The sequence below is a fragment of the Emys orbicularis genome, chromosome 3 (genome assembly GCF_028017835.1).
Source record: "Emys orbicularis isolate rEmyOrb1 chromosome 3, rEmyOrb1.hap1, whole genome shotgun sequence".
Classification (NCBI taxonomy): Eukaryota; Metazoa; Chordata; order Testudines; family Emydidae; genus Emys; species Emys orbicularis.
In genome coordinates, this window is record NC_088685.1 from 181,516,290 (window position 1) to 181,531,925 (window position 15,636).

Sequence of the window (15,636 nt, forward strand, 5' to 3'; positions counted from 1 at the left end):
AGAGGTTTCTGAGCTGAAGAACTTTAACACCATTGCTGTTTAGAGAGACAAATTTGAACTGTGTAATGGTTTTTGCAGATGTATGTTAATGTTATGCTGTGTGTTACACATGGTAACTGTTTTTAATTTTCATTACCTTGTTTTTGTGTTGTGATCATATTGAAAAGTGAAAAAATAACGGCATTATTAAAAATGAAACTCAGCTCCACTTCACTGCATCCATCAGAACAGCTGAAATCTTACCATTTTCTGACTGGAAAATTTAATTTAATTTTTTGTATTTTTTTTAAGATTTGCTTACCAAACTTCTCATCTAAGAGTTTTCCCAAAGCTGTGCCCTGCACAATCCTGCTTGCTCACAATCTTTTAAATTGTGCCAGCAGAAGTATTTCCTCATAATTCTGAAACCAGTATTACAGAAGAGGGACTAGATCAAATATCTGATTTGCAACTAGCTTTCTGTTGCCTTGTCAAAACATGTTTGTTATACCTCCCATCAGGTTACTGACATATGTTAGCTAGTGGACCATTCTGACATTAAATAGAAGATTTCAGACACTTGTATGTAAAAGTTGACACTTCTACCGATCTAGTCCGTGAAATGCAATAGGAAGCTGACCTACTTCTTCCATTTCCCTTCCCACCCCCAACTCTGGGTTGTTAAGGGATAGGCATTAAGATATCTATCCTCTTTTTTGGGGGGGGAGGACGGGGTAAGCAAGTTCTTGGAATTAATAAATATGAGCAAACCATTGTTGCAGATAACCTGAGGCAAAAAAAAGTTATGAAGCATATTTATATTTTTATCTTCTTGGTAAAAGAATAAACTTTCTTGGTGACCTTAATGGAAGTAGAATTAAATTCTACCTTGCTATGAGGAAAACTCCAGTAGATAGTTATCCTCAGAATAGTTGTGACTTTTGTAAAGGTCATCAAAAGGGCTTCCATACTTGATTTGCACTGTGTTTCTCCACACACCCCTCCCTCCCCCGGCCCCAATTTTTTAAAATTTTGGCAGTTTAAGTGCTAGGAAACGTAAACATAGCAGTACACACAAAATTATTTGAATCCTGTACCCCTCTCTTCCATATTAAGTACCTTACTATGCTCTACTGCATGATCCAATAAAAATTCATAACTAGCTGCAAAAACTGGTGCGTTAACACAATCACAGGATGTGAAACTTTTTTGCTATGGTGTTTGTTTGATTGGCCTACTCCACCTGGCAGAAGGGTTACATTAGTACAGACTTAAGTGACTGCTTTGAGTAGACTGAGATGCAGTGGTAAGAAGGACCTAGATAAAGCACAAGAATTTCTTAGGAAAGTCTGTAGTGGACAGAGATCATACCCTGAACCATGATTAAGGCTACGATTCAGTCATGGATATTTTTAGTAAAAGTGTCCTGTCCAGGACTTATACTATAAATACCCCTGACTAAATCTTGGGGGCAGGCGGGGCGCAGCTCAAGGGGCCACCGCTGAGCAGTGGAAGCTCCTGCTGGGGACCGCCTGAACAGTGGCCGGTGCGAATGGCCCTGGGGACGCTCCAGCAGCAGCCAGTGCGGCTGGCTGTGGGGCCACCCGAGAGGTTGGCAGCAGAGTCGCTCCAGCGGCAGGTGGGGCTGTCCCTCACCACACCCCACTCACTGTGGATGTCCTTGGTCAGTGAGGACCAAGGGTTCAGAGGTGCATCTATGTGAGTTCAGCTCCCACCCATGGAAGAAGGCACTTTGCTTGCTCCACGCTCTGTGCACTTTCTCTGGCCAGCTGTTCCTGCTGGTTGCCTTCTGCTGTCACCTGACTCTGACTTCTGCAAGTCAGTCTCTTAAGGTTCCACCCAGTTCTTAGTGATTGTCAGCTCTTGGGGGAACCTAAAGCAGGCTGGGCAGAAATGCTGTCCCACCACAAGAGATTTCAGCTCTAGTAAGCACTTAACATAACAAAAGACTCAAAAGATAGAGCTAAATGGCTAGGCTCCATTAGAACAGTGGGGAGGAACAGGTTAAACCAGACTGGGGACCCTTAGGCAGAGTCCACACCTTCTGGCTGAGCCACCTGTCCCCACCCCTCTTACTTGCACAGGGGTCTGGCATTCGAACCCCTGGCTTAGCAAGGTCTTTTCAGCTGAGGGTGACCTCCTCAATCAGGACAGGTTAAGCACCGTTTTGCTCTCCTTTAGTCATACAATAAAGACAACAACACTGGTAACATTTCACTACCCCTGCATTCAGTACTAAAGTGATTTGTAACGCAACACCAGCCAAAGTTGATCACTTTGAGCAACATAGTTCTATCTGCTGGATATCTAGGCAGAGTAGGTGTGTTCATGTAAATACAGTTTGCTCCTGAAGACTCTCCACCTCCCAGCTAGCTGTCAGGGGAGAACTCACTCAGACCCTGCTTACACTAAAAAAAATCAATCGAGTCTCAAACTGGTCCTATAAGACCCTCATGAAACCGCCGTAAGAACCTGAGACATCTCCCCTCTGTTTTACAGCAGCTATGGTTGGCTAGGAGAGTATGTGAGTTGGGACATTTGTCAGTTTAAAGAACCCTCTCTTCAGAGACTATTTTTGGTACAAAGTATCACTTTCAAGTAAACCAGAGAGTTCCTCTTAAAACAGGGGTCACCAACCAGTAGATCACAATCGACTGGTCGATTGTGGAGCCTCTGACAGTCTGTCTCAGTCTAGGGTTACCAACCTTCCTGTAGCTAAACCGGGAGATTGGCTGCTAACAGTCTTGCGGGACAGCGGGGCTAAGGCAAGCTCCCTGCCTGCCCTGGCCCCACGCCACTCCCAGAAGCGGCTGGCACATTCCTGCAGCCCCTGCGGGGGAGACAGGAGGTCTCCGCTTTCTGCCCTTGCTTGCAGGCACCACTCCTGCAGCTCCCATTGACTGGGAACGGGGATATGCGGCCAATGGGAACTATGGGGGTGGTGCCTGCAGACAGGGGCAGCACGTGGTGCCACCTTCCCCCACACACACCCATCTCCCCCCCCCCCCCCCCCCAAAAATGCTTGAGTCCCTGGACTGTTTCTGTCGGGTTTCTGCCATATGAATGCAATAAAGGTTTTAGATGCAGCTTAATTTTTATACAATCTGGATACTGCCGAGGACAGTCATATAACTCCCATATAGTGCTTTATTTTTTTTAAAAAATCACGCTGGATAAAGTAGGGAGCATGCTGATTCCTTTCCTCATTTCTTGACTAGGAATTCGCAAACTCAATTAAAAATTTAGTAAAATTCTGCAAGGACTAATTTTTTAATCTGTATGGGAGAACAAAATCTGTGGTCACCTGTGTTGTCTGCTATGGAAAAACTAAAGATGAAAGTAGTTAAGTAGGGAATTTTTATTTCATCTTGAATATTGAGCATTGTCATTCTTTGTAGTGTCCCCAATTCAGGCAAACCCTTGGGAAGTAATTGTGCACCACCAATCTAAGAAGAGGTTAGCCCATTTTTCATATCTCAGATCTTACTGTATGTGGTTCTTACTACTAGGTTTTTGAGTGCCTCCATATCAAACACTTTGCTTTGTTTTGGTATCATTATGCTTTTCAGCTATTACTTGTCAACACATTCACTGGGGAGCCTAGGTGAAGCAGTTGAGCCATACTATTTCATCCCTGCCTTGCCAACCCTAAAATGATTTTCTATGGTGTAGTTAAGCATTTTACTCCACTTGGCATACTTTTGTATTGAACCATTTGAAAAAAGTACAATTTTTTTTAGAAGATTAATTTTGCTGATGCAACAAAGCCATAACAATCTGTCACTTGTAACCTGATCCATGTTTAGTGTAAATATAGATAAGTCAATCCTAAAAACATATGAGAAGTTGCTTTCCCAAAGTTTGAAATAGTTGTCATGTGACTAAGAAATACAAGAACTAAAACACTGCCTTTTTTCAATATGCACAGTTCTCTAATGAACCTATTTTGGGATTACATTGAGGTACGTTATTTTGGCTTTTGTGGACATGAGACAGTATACGACCTTAGTACTATCAGTTCAAATTTTACTTCTCATCTCAACTAATTTGAGTCAGATAAACTTGCTCCTCTCTGACAGACAATGGGATAAACAAACTTAGCAGAGAATTTTCATCGTAGTAGGAAATCCTATAGCAAAAAGTTCCAGCTGGTGCAGCAACTACTTACAGAAAAGAATTGAGAGAACTCAATCCATAAGAATTAGGACATGAACTGGTAGGACTCCTAACAGTTAATAAAGACAAAAGTTAACATTTGGGTGATGTTGAACTAATGGATGTCCTAAACTTCACTAATGCTGTGCAGAGTTTTCATCTCTCCAGGTGCTGTTATCACTCAGTACAACTATGCTAGACTGCATGAATGCTCCCAGAGCCACTCATGAATCACACAGGGCAAGCCACCAGCCAAATCCCTCCCAGCTCCCAGCACTGTACCTCAGGAATATACTGTCTTCCACTGCTCAAGATAGGCAATGCAAATCTATTAACTGGTTCACCACTTCATCAATGGAAAGTAGATATACACCAGCCTTTTTGCAAACCTGAGCAGTTTTGCCACACACTTCATACAAACTCACTGGTAAAGATAAACAGTTAAACAAATTTATTGACTACAAAAGATAGATTTTAAGTGATTATAAGTGATAGGCAAAAAGTCAGAGTTAGTTACCAAAATAAAATAAAAGTATGCAGTCTAAACTCTCAACCCTATTAGACTGGGCAACATCTAGATTAAGCAGTTTTTCTCACCCCACTGCATATTGCAGTCCTTAATATACAGGTTTTGTTCCTTAAACCTGGACCAATTTCTTCTGTTGGAGTCTTCAGTCTTCTTCTGAGAGTCTTGGTTGCTTGCAGCATAGGTGGGGGCAGGAGAAAGGCAAATCCTGGGCCTGCTGTGTTCTGTTTTATACCCTTAGTCCATGTGCTTGGAGAATACAAGTCCAGGCATGTCTCATGGGCATTGCTGTGTCCCAAGGCAAGGTTGAGCAATTCCCCTGGTGTGGTCTTATGCAGGTGAGTCATTGCACTGTAGCTCCCTTGCTGGACAATGGCTGGCGATGGGTTGTTTAAACACCCTGCCTGGGCGTTGGTTACTTTGTTGTTGCCTCTGGGGAGATAATATCTGGCTGATTCTCCAACTTACAGCATGTTTTAGTGACAACCATACAACACAATTTTCATAATTTCATATGCATTAATGATATACATACATGGATAGAAAAATAACTTTCAGCAGATCATAACCTTTCCCCTGATACCTCATATGGCCTGCTTTATATGCAAGATTACAATTATATATAAATGAGAAATATGGGGGTTACAGGGCGCTCCCCCAAGGTATCGAATGTCTCACTTACATCTGTATGCACTTGTGCAAAGTGGGAGTAAAACATGATATTACAGTGAAACATTATGATGCTAGCATTTTACACTCACTGTGTGCTCATTTTACACAGGTGTAAGTGACTACACATAACAGGTAGTGAAAACTCAAGAACGTGTAGTAGAAGTAATTCTCTTGCTTATCTATTTTATAAAAGCGATTTGAGGGTTGTTTAATAACTGTACTGCACTGCAGTGAAGATCACTGATAGCAAATACATTCCAGAAGATTAGCAAGTTCTGGCAAATTGTAGGGTGGTGTTTTACACCCAAGCAAAAAAAAACAAAAAAAAAACTACTGGCAATGTTAACTTTTTATGGAGATGGCTTTTGAGCTGCTGCAGAAGTAATCCATGTTTTGTCAATGTAGTGCCAGCCCAAGAAACCCTGGAAACAGAAAATCTGTTGAACTTTAAAATTAAGCATCTGAAATTATTTGAATCAGGCTTTAAATACTATTTGAAGAATAATTCGAGCCTTGTTCCAATATGGGACATAAAACTTTAACTCTGACAAGTGCTCGAGTTCCAAAAACTCTCTTCCATTAGCTAAGATGGGTTACCAAAGTAGCCATTCTGCATGGTGGTCTCAGAAAGGCTTGCATACCAGGCCTACATCAAAGCAGCTAATAGCGTTGACTTATAGGAAGTGAGTTGCTCCTTCACCTTCTGGAGCAGGTTTGAAGAATGAAGGGGAGACAGGTAAGGTTTAAATAAAAATATTGTTAAATCCAAAGCTTCAAGATAAGATGCCATGCATTTTTTAGGTTTTAATGAATTAAAACCGTGTGTAATCCGCCTCTCTGCCAAATGTATTCAGTAGAGCAAATGTTTTAAGTAACATAGAACTTTCATTTGTGTAAGGCAGATATGCATTCCCTCTAAAAATCATAAAAACCTGTCTGTCTAGCACTTTTTTCATAGTTTTATATTTAAACAGGTTTTCTGCCCCCCAGTTTAATTCAGGTTTTACCACTATTTTATATTTGCGGTTCTTTGGAGGGGTTGTTTTGGGGGAAGGATGTGTTGGAAAATCTTTGATTTTCACTGGTGGCCTGACTTTCAGACGTGCTGAGCAACCTCAGTTCCCACTCAAGTGAATGGGAAGTGAAGATGCTTAGAGCTTTTGAAAATCGGGTCTTTTTAATCACTCTGGTCTTGTTCTGTAGCTCCATCTATGAATATTCATATCTTTTGGATTCCTTAACTGCTATGCCACATTCCTTATTCTGATAAATCTGCCTTTTATTCAAATAATTCCCTTGTAATTCAGTAATATTTCAATCTCACTCTTACCCCAACCCCCCAGCCTGTAGTAGTAAGGGAGCAGTAGATTAAATCATTCAATTGTTACTCCTGCCTGTTGCCATTAAAATTCTAACTAGCAGCTGAGAGAATTGTGAGTACTGTTCTCCTCCTGAAATCCTCTTACCGATTCTTGGATAGCTGAAATGAAACATACACCATCATTTTGGAGAACCCACCCCTAAACTTCATAGTATAGTGTGACCTCATCTTAAGTAGATTTTCTTGTGGCTAGCCTTCCTTCCCATATTTTAAGTGCATGGGTCACCACCCCCTCTGCTTTACAGCAATTGCTTACCTGGAAGAGTAATAGTAGGAAAATTATATATTTTTAGCTGCCTTTTGATGTGATGTAGCAGCTGGAGATAAGGAGAGCCAGCATCAAGTGATCAGCTAGCTCTTCAGGCCACCAAGTGTTTCTGCAGATCAGAGCCTGGAAACCACTTCTTTTAGATGAGACCAAATATATAGTAACATTTTCCACAAGGTCTATACAAGTATGTCCATAGCTTCAGCAGCCTCAAGGATCCAGATGCTTCTAGTCTTGATCTGTTTAAAAAGATCCATTTTGGGATCTTCTGCAAAGTCCTGTCTCACTAAAAAAGGGAAAAACCTTCAAGGTTTTTGTTTGGTATGATAAACTGTCTGAACATAAGCCATTGCATATATAAATTAAATATACTTTATTGTAAAGTCTCTTGATAGTCAGGTGGCAAATTTAAAATATATATCTGTACCTAGAAATTTAAGCTTACTAAAAATATCATTTAACTGTCTTTCTTTTTATAGTAATCATGTTATCCGCAGCTTGGGAAAGGAGTCCAGAACATACATGGTGAGATACAGTCTCAAGACAGGACATAGTGGTTTATATGTCTTTCCTGAGTAAGAATGGTATCCATTATATTTAACACCACTGTGGGCAGGTCTACACTTACTTCCTGGTCCGGCCGTAAGCAATCGATCTTCTGGGATCGATTTATCGCGTCTTGTCTAGACGCGATAAATCGATCCCGGAAGTGCTCGCTGTTGACGCCGGTACTCCAGCTCGGTGAGAGGAGTACGCAGCATCGACGGGGGAGCCTGCCTGCCGCGTCTGGACCCGCGGTAAGTTCGAACTAAGGTACTTCGAATTCAGCTATGTTATTAACGTAGCTGAATTTGCGTACCTTAGTTTGAAGTGGGGGGTTAGTGTGGACTAGGCCTTAGAAGCAACTAATCTCTGGACCTAATTCTCAGAGCACCAATTTAAAAGAGTCCACTTTCTGCATACCTGCAATCACTTCAGGGATAGCTATAGGGAGGAACTTGCAGCCCACATACTAGTTACAAGAAATTTCAAACACATCAGACTTATCCATTTTAGTTTACATGACTTAACTAATAGCCTTACAGGAAGTAAAATATGTCACTCTCTAGGTCTATATCGTTTTGAATCCTGGACAACATCCCATGTGGTATCTTCGTAAATCAACTTGCCTAGAAAATGCAATTCTGAATTCATTGCACCCTCATAAACATTTCTTTTGTATGCTTGGCCTGAAGTTAAGGTAAAAAGTCTTGCTGTTTTAAAGGCTTTCCAAAAAGGGACCTATTCCCTCCTCTTTGTGTTTATTCTGTTAAGCTTAAATAAGGGGAGAAGTTTATAGGATCTTCTTTAGGTTAGGTTCCAAAGAGGATGGAGCTAGGCTGTTCTGTCATCTGCTACCATTGAGAACAAGGAGCAATGGTCTCAAGTTGTAGTAGGGGAGTTCTAGGTTGGATATTAGGAAAAACTATTTCACTCAGAGGGTGGTGAAGCACTGGAATGGGTTGCCTAGGGAGGTGGTGGAATCTCCATCCTTAGAGGTTTTTAAGGCCCGGCTTGACAAAGCCTTGGCTGGGATGATTTAGTTGGGGTTGGTCCTGCTTTGAGCCGAGGGTTGGACTAGATGACCTCCTGATGTCTCGTCCAACCCTAATATTCTATGATTCTTAATAAACTCTCTCTTTGCTTTCCTAGCAGCTGCTAAAATTGTCATCTATGTCCATAATGATAAACAATAATGTCTCTCCTTTCTCAGTGAACTTTGTTTTCTCTCCTTTTTTTAATCTTATATGCTCTTTTACTAGGTTGGATCTTTAGCACTATGTAGTTGCTGAGCATTGGGGACCCAGTGTTATAGATAGTTTGTTCCAGCAATTTCAGGGAGCCTAATAAGTATTAACATTTTAGCTCTAATTTGATCTTTCCAGAATCTCCACTCAATGCTTATATTTTTCTTTTTATGAAGTTGTATGAAGACTACTGGCTTGCTCTTTTTATTCCTTCTCAAGATGTTTAAGCAGAAGCTTCTGTTGCTTGGGGCTCCCACATCAACCAGTAGGGTGCTCCAAGTTTTACTCTGGAACTGTGACACAAGGTTAAACTATACATTTGATCCCTGACTCAATGTCTCTGTGAGCAACTCTTTCAAGTGACAGGCCCACGCCTACACTTCTCTGAGGAGAATCCCTTGACTCATCCCATTCTTAGACTGGGTCTCCAGGCTACAAACACCCCTGTTTACCAGTCTTGTTACCTAGTGGGTCCAATTGGATTTGGCTCCTGCTAAAGACTTCCCTCAGGGAGCTGTGAACAGTATCAAAATGCAGTGGCAGAGAGTAGCTTGTTTGCTAAATTCCTATAGATTTTTTTTTTAATCGGGGGGGGGGGGGAGGGTGTTAAAAAACATGCCTAAATACCCATTGTCTTAGCTAAGTTTAGCATTTTCCTCAAAACTTAGGTAGGCCCAGCTTAGCCTTTGTATAACAACTTCCCCTCCTTGCTCCCCAAACCCCCAGTTCTCTTGTGGACCAAGTTAGTCTTTCTCCACAGACCCTGTGTCTGTGTCTCAAGGCTGCTATTTCTAGGACCTGGTCTACACTACACACTTAGGTTGCCGTAAAGCAGCTTACATCGACCTAATTACATCAAAGTTTACACTACAGTCTTGTCCCACCCAATGTAAATACCCTACTACACAGACGACATAACTCCACCTCCATAAGAGGCTTAAGTCCCTGTAGTTAGGGCCAGGCAGTGTCTGGGTGGACACAATGTTACTTACACTGGCTGTTAGCTCTCTTGTCAATTTCACAGAGCCAGTGGAGCAGTGAAATTGACAAGAAACCAAGCCGGGCAGCAAGAGCCCAGCTGCCCCCTGCTCCCCTGGAGAGCTGGACGGCCTGAGTCCGCTTCTGGCAGGGAGCAGTGGGCAGCCCAAGCCTAGGAGGGTAATGTGGACATGCACCACCTGTAAGTCGACCTAATATAGGTCAACTTAATTTTTTAGTGTAGACATACCCTAACAATTCTCAAGTCCTTTGTTCCCATTTTCTTCCACCTTGATTCCTCCTTTCCTTGGAGTCACTAGAGAGACTTGATACTTGTATTATCTTTTGAATAAAGCCATTGTCTTTCTGCCCAGTGTAGCAGAAATTAACTCTTTGGTAGCAAACAATACAATAGTAATCAACCTAGATGAACACATGATTCATTAAAATATTCCAGGCAGCTCCCATGTTCTTCGTGCATTGATTCTAGGTTATCAAATTTGACTTTTAAAGCAGCAACTGCAGTGTGGATGCTGCTAATATTTGTATTAGTTTTTGACAATGTTTTGGAGAATGGGTGGCTGTGTCCTCTTGCTCCCTCTGCAGAGCTGGTTCTGTATAATGCTACAGGTAAAAACAGAAGTTCCATGGTCTTCTCCCTTGTTTTTGGTTTTGTTTTTTTAAATAATCACTGAGAAATGCTGTTTTTTTTAGGCATTTCATAGTTGAGGCTTTGCTTAAGAGTCAACTTCTAACTATAAGCTTTTGTGAGTATCTTGCTGCTTCTCCTGGGAATTGACTCTTGTCAGCTTTGTATTCTTACTATCAAAACTTTGAATTTTGAAGTCTGAGTTCTCACATCTGTTAAATACAGCTTGAAACTTTCTGTACCATGGCCTGACTTTTCAGTTTAGTTTGTGAATCTAACTATTTTTGCAGAGAGGGCCACTGCTCTTTCAGGGATGGAAAGTGTGTGTTTGCCTGATTTCATAACTGCTCTGCTGGAGTCTACTCAATGGCTTTATCCTTAATTTTTCATTATTTGTTTTGCTACAGTTTCTTGGAAACTCTCTCAGGGAGTCAGTTACCTAATATATGACACTCAGAATAAAGACTTGGAAACTTTAAATATATTGTAATTAAAAAATATAAATAACAAACTTTAGGTTTGAATACACAATTAACCTCTGCAATAGTGGCTTTATATAGTTCTTTCATGGTTTTCTATATGGATGTTTAAGTACCCATCAAATATAAATACCAAAATGGAAAACTTAGCATTATGTTTATTTCCTCCATTAATGCTTTTGTGGGCTTTTGGCTATTTTGTGGCGAGGTGGGGGGCCTTTTTGTAAGGTGAGATATTATTTATTATACTTTTTTTTTTTTTTTTTTTTTTTTTTGGAAACAAGTCACTTGTGGTTGACTGCATTCTTTTCTTTTCTATGCTTGTTTCCTAATGTGCGAATACTGCAACATGTACAGCACCACAGAACTATGCAGGCACTATAATTTTCCTAGCTTTCAGCTAACTATATCTTCTCCATACCTCTAACTTACTCATTTGAATGTTTTTGTTTTATTAATTGAATAGGTATCTTTATTTTTAATTTTTTTAACTTTTTGATTAAAATCTCTTCATTCCCTCTTTGAATTTAGGTAACATAATCCATGGATCAAGTGGGCAAGATGTGGAACAACTTCAAATACAGATGCCAGAATCTCTTCAATCATGAAGGTGGAAACCGAAATGAAAACATAGATGTAGACTCCACTCAATGTTCATCTGTTAAAGACAGAAGTATCCATGTACCCGATTTGGCTCCACAGCAACCAAGCAGCCCTTTAAGAGAGAACATTGCCTTACAACTGGGTTTAAGTCCTTCAAAGAATTCAGTGAGGAGAAATCAGAATTGTGTCACTGACATCCCTCAGATTGTCGAAATAAGCATTGAGAAAGATAATGACTCGTGTGTTGCCACAGGAACGAGACTTGCACAAAGGGATTCCTACTCTCGGCATGCTCCTTGGGGTGGGAAGAAGAAACATTCCTGTTCTACTAAAACCCAAAGCTCCTTGGAGAATGATAAAAGATTTGGTCGAACACGAAGCGGCTTGCAAAGGCGGGAGCGAAGATACGGTGTGAGCTCTGTTCATGATATGGACAGCGTATCAAACAGGACTGTAGGCAGCCGTACTCTGCGACAGCGGCTTCAGGATACCGTTGGGTTATGTTTTCCCATGAGAACTTATAGCAAACAGTCCAAACCTCTCTTTTCTAATAAAAGAAAGATTCATCTCTCTGAATTAATGCTTGAGAAATGTCCTTTCCCTGCTGGATCTGATCTTGCCCAAAAGTGGCATCTGATTAAGCAACATACAGCTCCTGTGAGCCCTCATTCAACTTTTTTTGATACATTTGATCCTTCCTTGATTTCTGCAGAAGATGAAGAAGACCGACTTAGAGAGAGACGTAGGCTTAGTATTGAAGAAGGGGTTGACCCCCCTCCTAATGCCCAAATACATACTTTTGAAGCTACAGCACAGGTTAATCCATTATATAAACTGGGACCAAAGTTAGCCCCGGGTATGACTGAGCTGACTGGGGACAATAGTGCAACACTACAGGGAAACTGTGATTCTGAAGAGGACACAACAACCCTCTGCTTGCAGTCACGCAGGCAAAAGCAACGTCAGGTGTCTGGAGAGAGCCATGGCCATAGCAGCAGACAAGGGGCTTGGAAAGTACATACTCAGATTGATTACATACACTGCCTTGTGCCAGACTTACTTCAAATAACAGGTAACCCATGTTATTGGGGTGTGATGGACCGTTATGAGGCAGAGGCACTTCTGGAAGGCAAACCTGAAGGCACTTTTTTGCTCAGGGATTCTGCACAAGAGGACTACCTCTTCTCTGTGAGCTTCCGTCGTTACAACAGATCCCTCCATGCACGTATTGAGCAATGGAATCACAATTTTAGTTTTGATGCTCATGATCCCTGTGTATTTCACTCCTCCACTGTTACAGGACTTCTAGAACACTATAAAGACCCTAGCTCTTGCATGTTTTTTGAACCATTACTTACTGTATCTCTGAACAGGACTTTTCCTTTTAGTCTGCAGTATATCTGCCGGGCAGTAATCTGCAGGTGCACTACGTATGATGGAATTGATGGCCTCCCTTTACCATCAATGTTGCAAGACTTTCTAAAGGAATATCACTATAAACAAAAAGTCAGGGTGCGATGGTTGGAACGGGAACCTATTAAGACAAAGTAAACAGAATCTAGAGTCCCCAGTAGGCTTACTAGGTTATGCATATTTTTTGTGTGCATTAGTTTAACTCAGAAAGCACATCAGCTTTTTTGCAATACCGTATTTAAGCTTGATGTTTAGTATCATGTCAGATGCTGTCTGCTGTTACATAAATCAAGTTGTGATGCCTCTTGAAACAATAAGCAGAGACAAAGCGACGTGTTTTTCATTAAGATGTACGTAAAAATCATTTGCTAACTTCTAAATGTTTTCCTTTCCTTTTTTGTAGCTGTAGTAATTGGGTGAAGCAACTATGGGGAATTCCATCTAATGCTAAAGAACAAAAGTTAATGTTTTATTGGTTGAACATTTTAATGATTTGAGTAGTGTTTAAATTTTTTCAACAAAATCTTTCCTCCTTTGAAAAGTTTAATTATTCCTTTCAAACAAGTTTCCAAATGTTAATAAATTAAAACATTTCAAAGTGCAGTTTTTTAGCAGCATGGGAAGCCTGTGTTCCATTAAGAGTTTTTTTTAATGCTAAAAATCAATCACAGTTAGTACACCAGGTTTCCTAAAGATGAGGGCTTGAATACGTCTGATCAGAAGTGGACTTCTATTTAAAACGTTCATGGGTTTAAGTGACATTATTAGCAAGATTAATACTATCTTGGACAGACAGTTAAATACCTGCTATTTGAAATTTTTTTCAATTTTTAAAATGAAAACTTGCTTAAATTCGATTGTTGCCATTAGTTAACCAGTCTGTAAACTTTGCTAAAAACTAAATATAAGAATTAGTGACCTGACAACTATCTGTCACAGTTGCAAATGATGATGAGGAGAAATGTTAATTTAAAACACTATTTAACATTGTTTATGCTGAAAGTGTTCATAGCTGAATTACAACTTAAATACCAAGTATCAGAGGGGTAGCCGTGTTAGTCTGGATCTGTAAAAAGCAACAAAGAGTCCTGTGGCACCTTATAGACCAGTGGTCCCCAACCTTTCGAGCCACAGAGGACCGTGGCGGCAGACGAGCATCCACCAAAATGCCGCCGACAAGTGGCAACGTCAATAGGTGTTGCCGCCAAATTGGCAGCATTTTGGCGGCGATGCCTCTGGATGACGCTGCTTGTCGGCGGCATTTCGGCGGATGCTCGTCCGCCGGCTAGTACGCGGGTGCACTTAGACGCCCCAGCGGGTGCCATGGCGCCCGCAGGCATCGAGTTGGGGACACCTTTTATAGACTAACAGACATATTGGAGCATAAGCTTTCGTGGGTGAATACCCACTTCGTCAGACGCATGTGGTGGAAATTTCCAGAGGCAGGTATAAATATGCAGGCCAGAATCAGTCTGGAGATAATGAGGTCCAACTTAAATACTGTTTCTAAAAAAAAAAAAAAAAAAAAAAGACTAATCTGCACTAAATAGCAGGTTTCAAAGGTACTATTATTTTTATTCGTAAATAACATTTTTCCATTTAGCACCTTTTTGTGATATTTAGAATAAGTGCTGATACCGTTTGAACAGACTACTTGGAATTGAAATTCTAAGTTTGATTCCATTATTTAATATTGGATGGAAGTTTCCGATATTAAATAAGTGAATCAAACTTATTTAATCAAACAGTTTCCAACTGTTCTGTCCTTGACATTTTTGCACTAAAATTGTGTTGGAATCTCCAATCACCTTTTTAAATGTGTTTTGTACCACTTCCGTGCTCCCTAGTTTCTTTATCAGCTGCTACAGTATGTTGTTACTTCTCTCTAGCAGTGACTGTGAGAGTTAGGAAACCTTTTGGCTGCAAATACAAGAAAATTTATTCTTGTATGCAACACTAACCCTTCTATCAGTGTATTTTTCTGCTTGCTGTGCCTTGTTATGGCTTTTTTGTGCTAATAAAGTACAGTATGTCCAGTGTTATACTTGTATATCTGATCTGTTTTATATTTGCATAGCTTCTCTTGTAGCAGTTAACTGAATTTTTTTAATAGCCTTTACCTAGTACATATTGTAGTTGATGCACAAGTACTGTGCAGTTAAATATTGGTTCATCTTTGACTCTGTTAGGATTCTGAAAAGTCACCTAACAATGTTTCTATAGTCACTGCAAAATAATAGACTGGCTGCAGTTCAAGTATTTACAACATAAAAGATAAGTGATAGAAAAACATTTTTTTTTTTCAAAAGTATTATTGATCCCCTGTAGTAGTTGCAGATGCTGGCTCAGCCAATTATAGTTGATTACTAAATTAACTGAATATTTTGATATTCCTCGCTAAATCAGGAATAGCTATTGAGTGCTGCAAATTGACAGTACACCAGTATCACTGAGACCACTTTTTGATAAACGCACATACATACAAAATGCCCCCAACATATTTTTACCAAAGAATGCTGTCAATGTCTTCATTTCTTCAGCAAAGTTAGGGTGGAGGATGTGATTTCTGTTGCATCAAATATTTATCCCCAACTAAGATTAAACCAAAGTATTTGAGAACTTCATCTGAACTTGTTTAAGTATTGTATGCAATTATGTTGATGGAGCATAAAAATTGTGTACAAGTAAGTTCATCATCGTTTTTGTGAATTGACAGTGCACATGC

At 40.4% G+C, this 15,636-nt stretch overlaps 1 protein-coding gene across 1 annotated transcript; it reads left to right on the plus strand.

Annotated features, from left to right (window-relative positions):
- The first annotated feature begins 11,362 nt into the window (after positions 1–11,362).
- Positions 11,363–13,076, plus strand: SOCS5 (suppressor of cytokine signaling 5). The gene has a single exon (XM_065401794.1). It carries the CDS (start codon positions 11,439–11,441, stop codon positions 13,047–13,049), a length of 1,611 nt encoding a protein of 536 aa, XP_065257866.1. The 5' UTR covers positions 11,363–11,438; the 3' UTR covers positions 13,050–13,076.
- Positions 13,077–15,636: the final 2,560 nt, after the last annotated feature.

Coding starts and splice junctions, on each gene's coding strand:
- SOCS5 (XM_065401794.1), top strand. CDS start 11,439: ATGGATCAAGTGGGCAAGATGTGGAACAACTTCAAATACAGATGCCAG.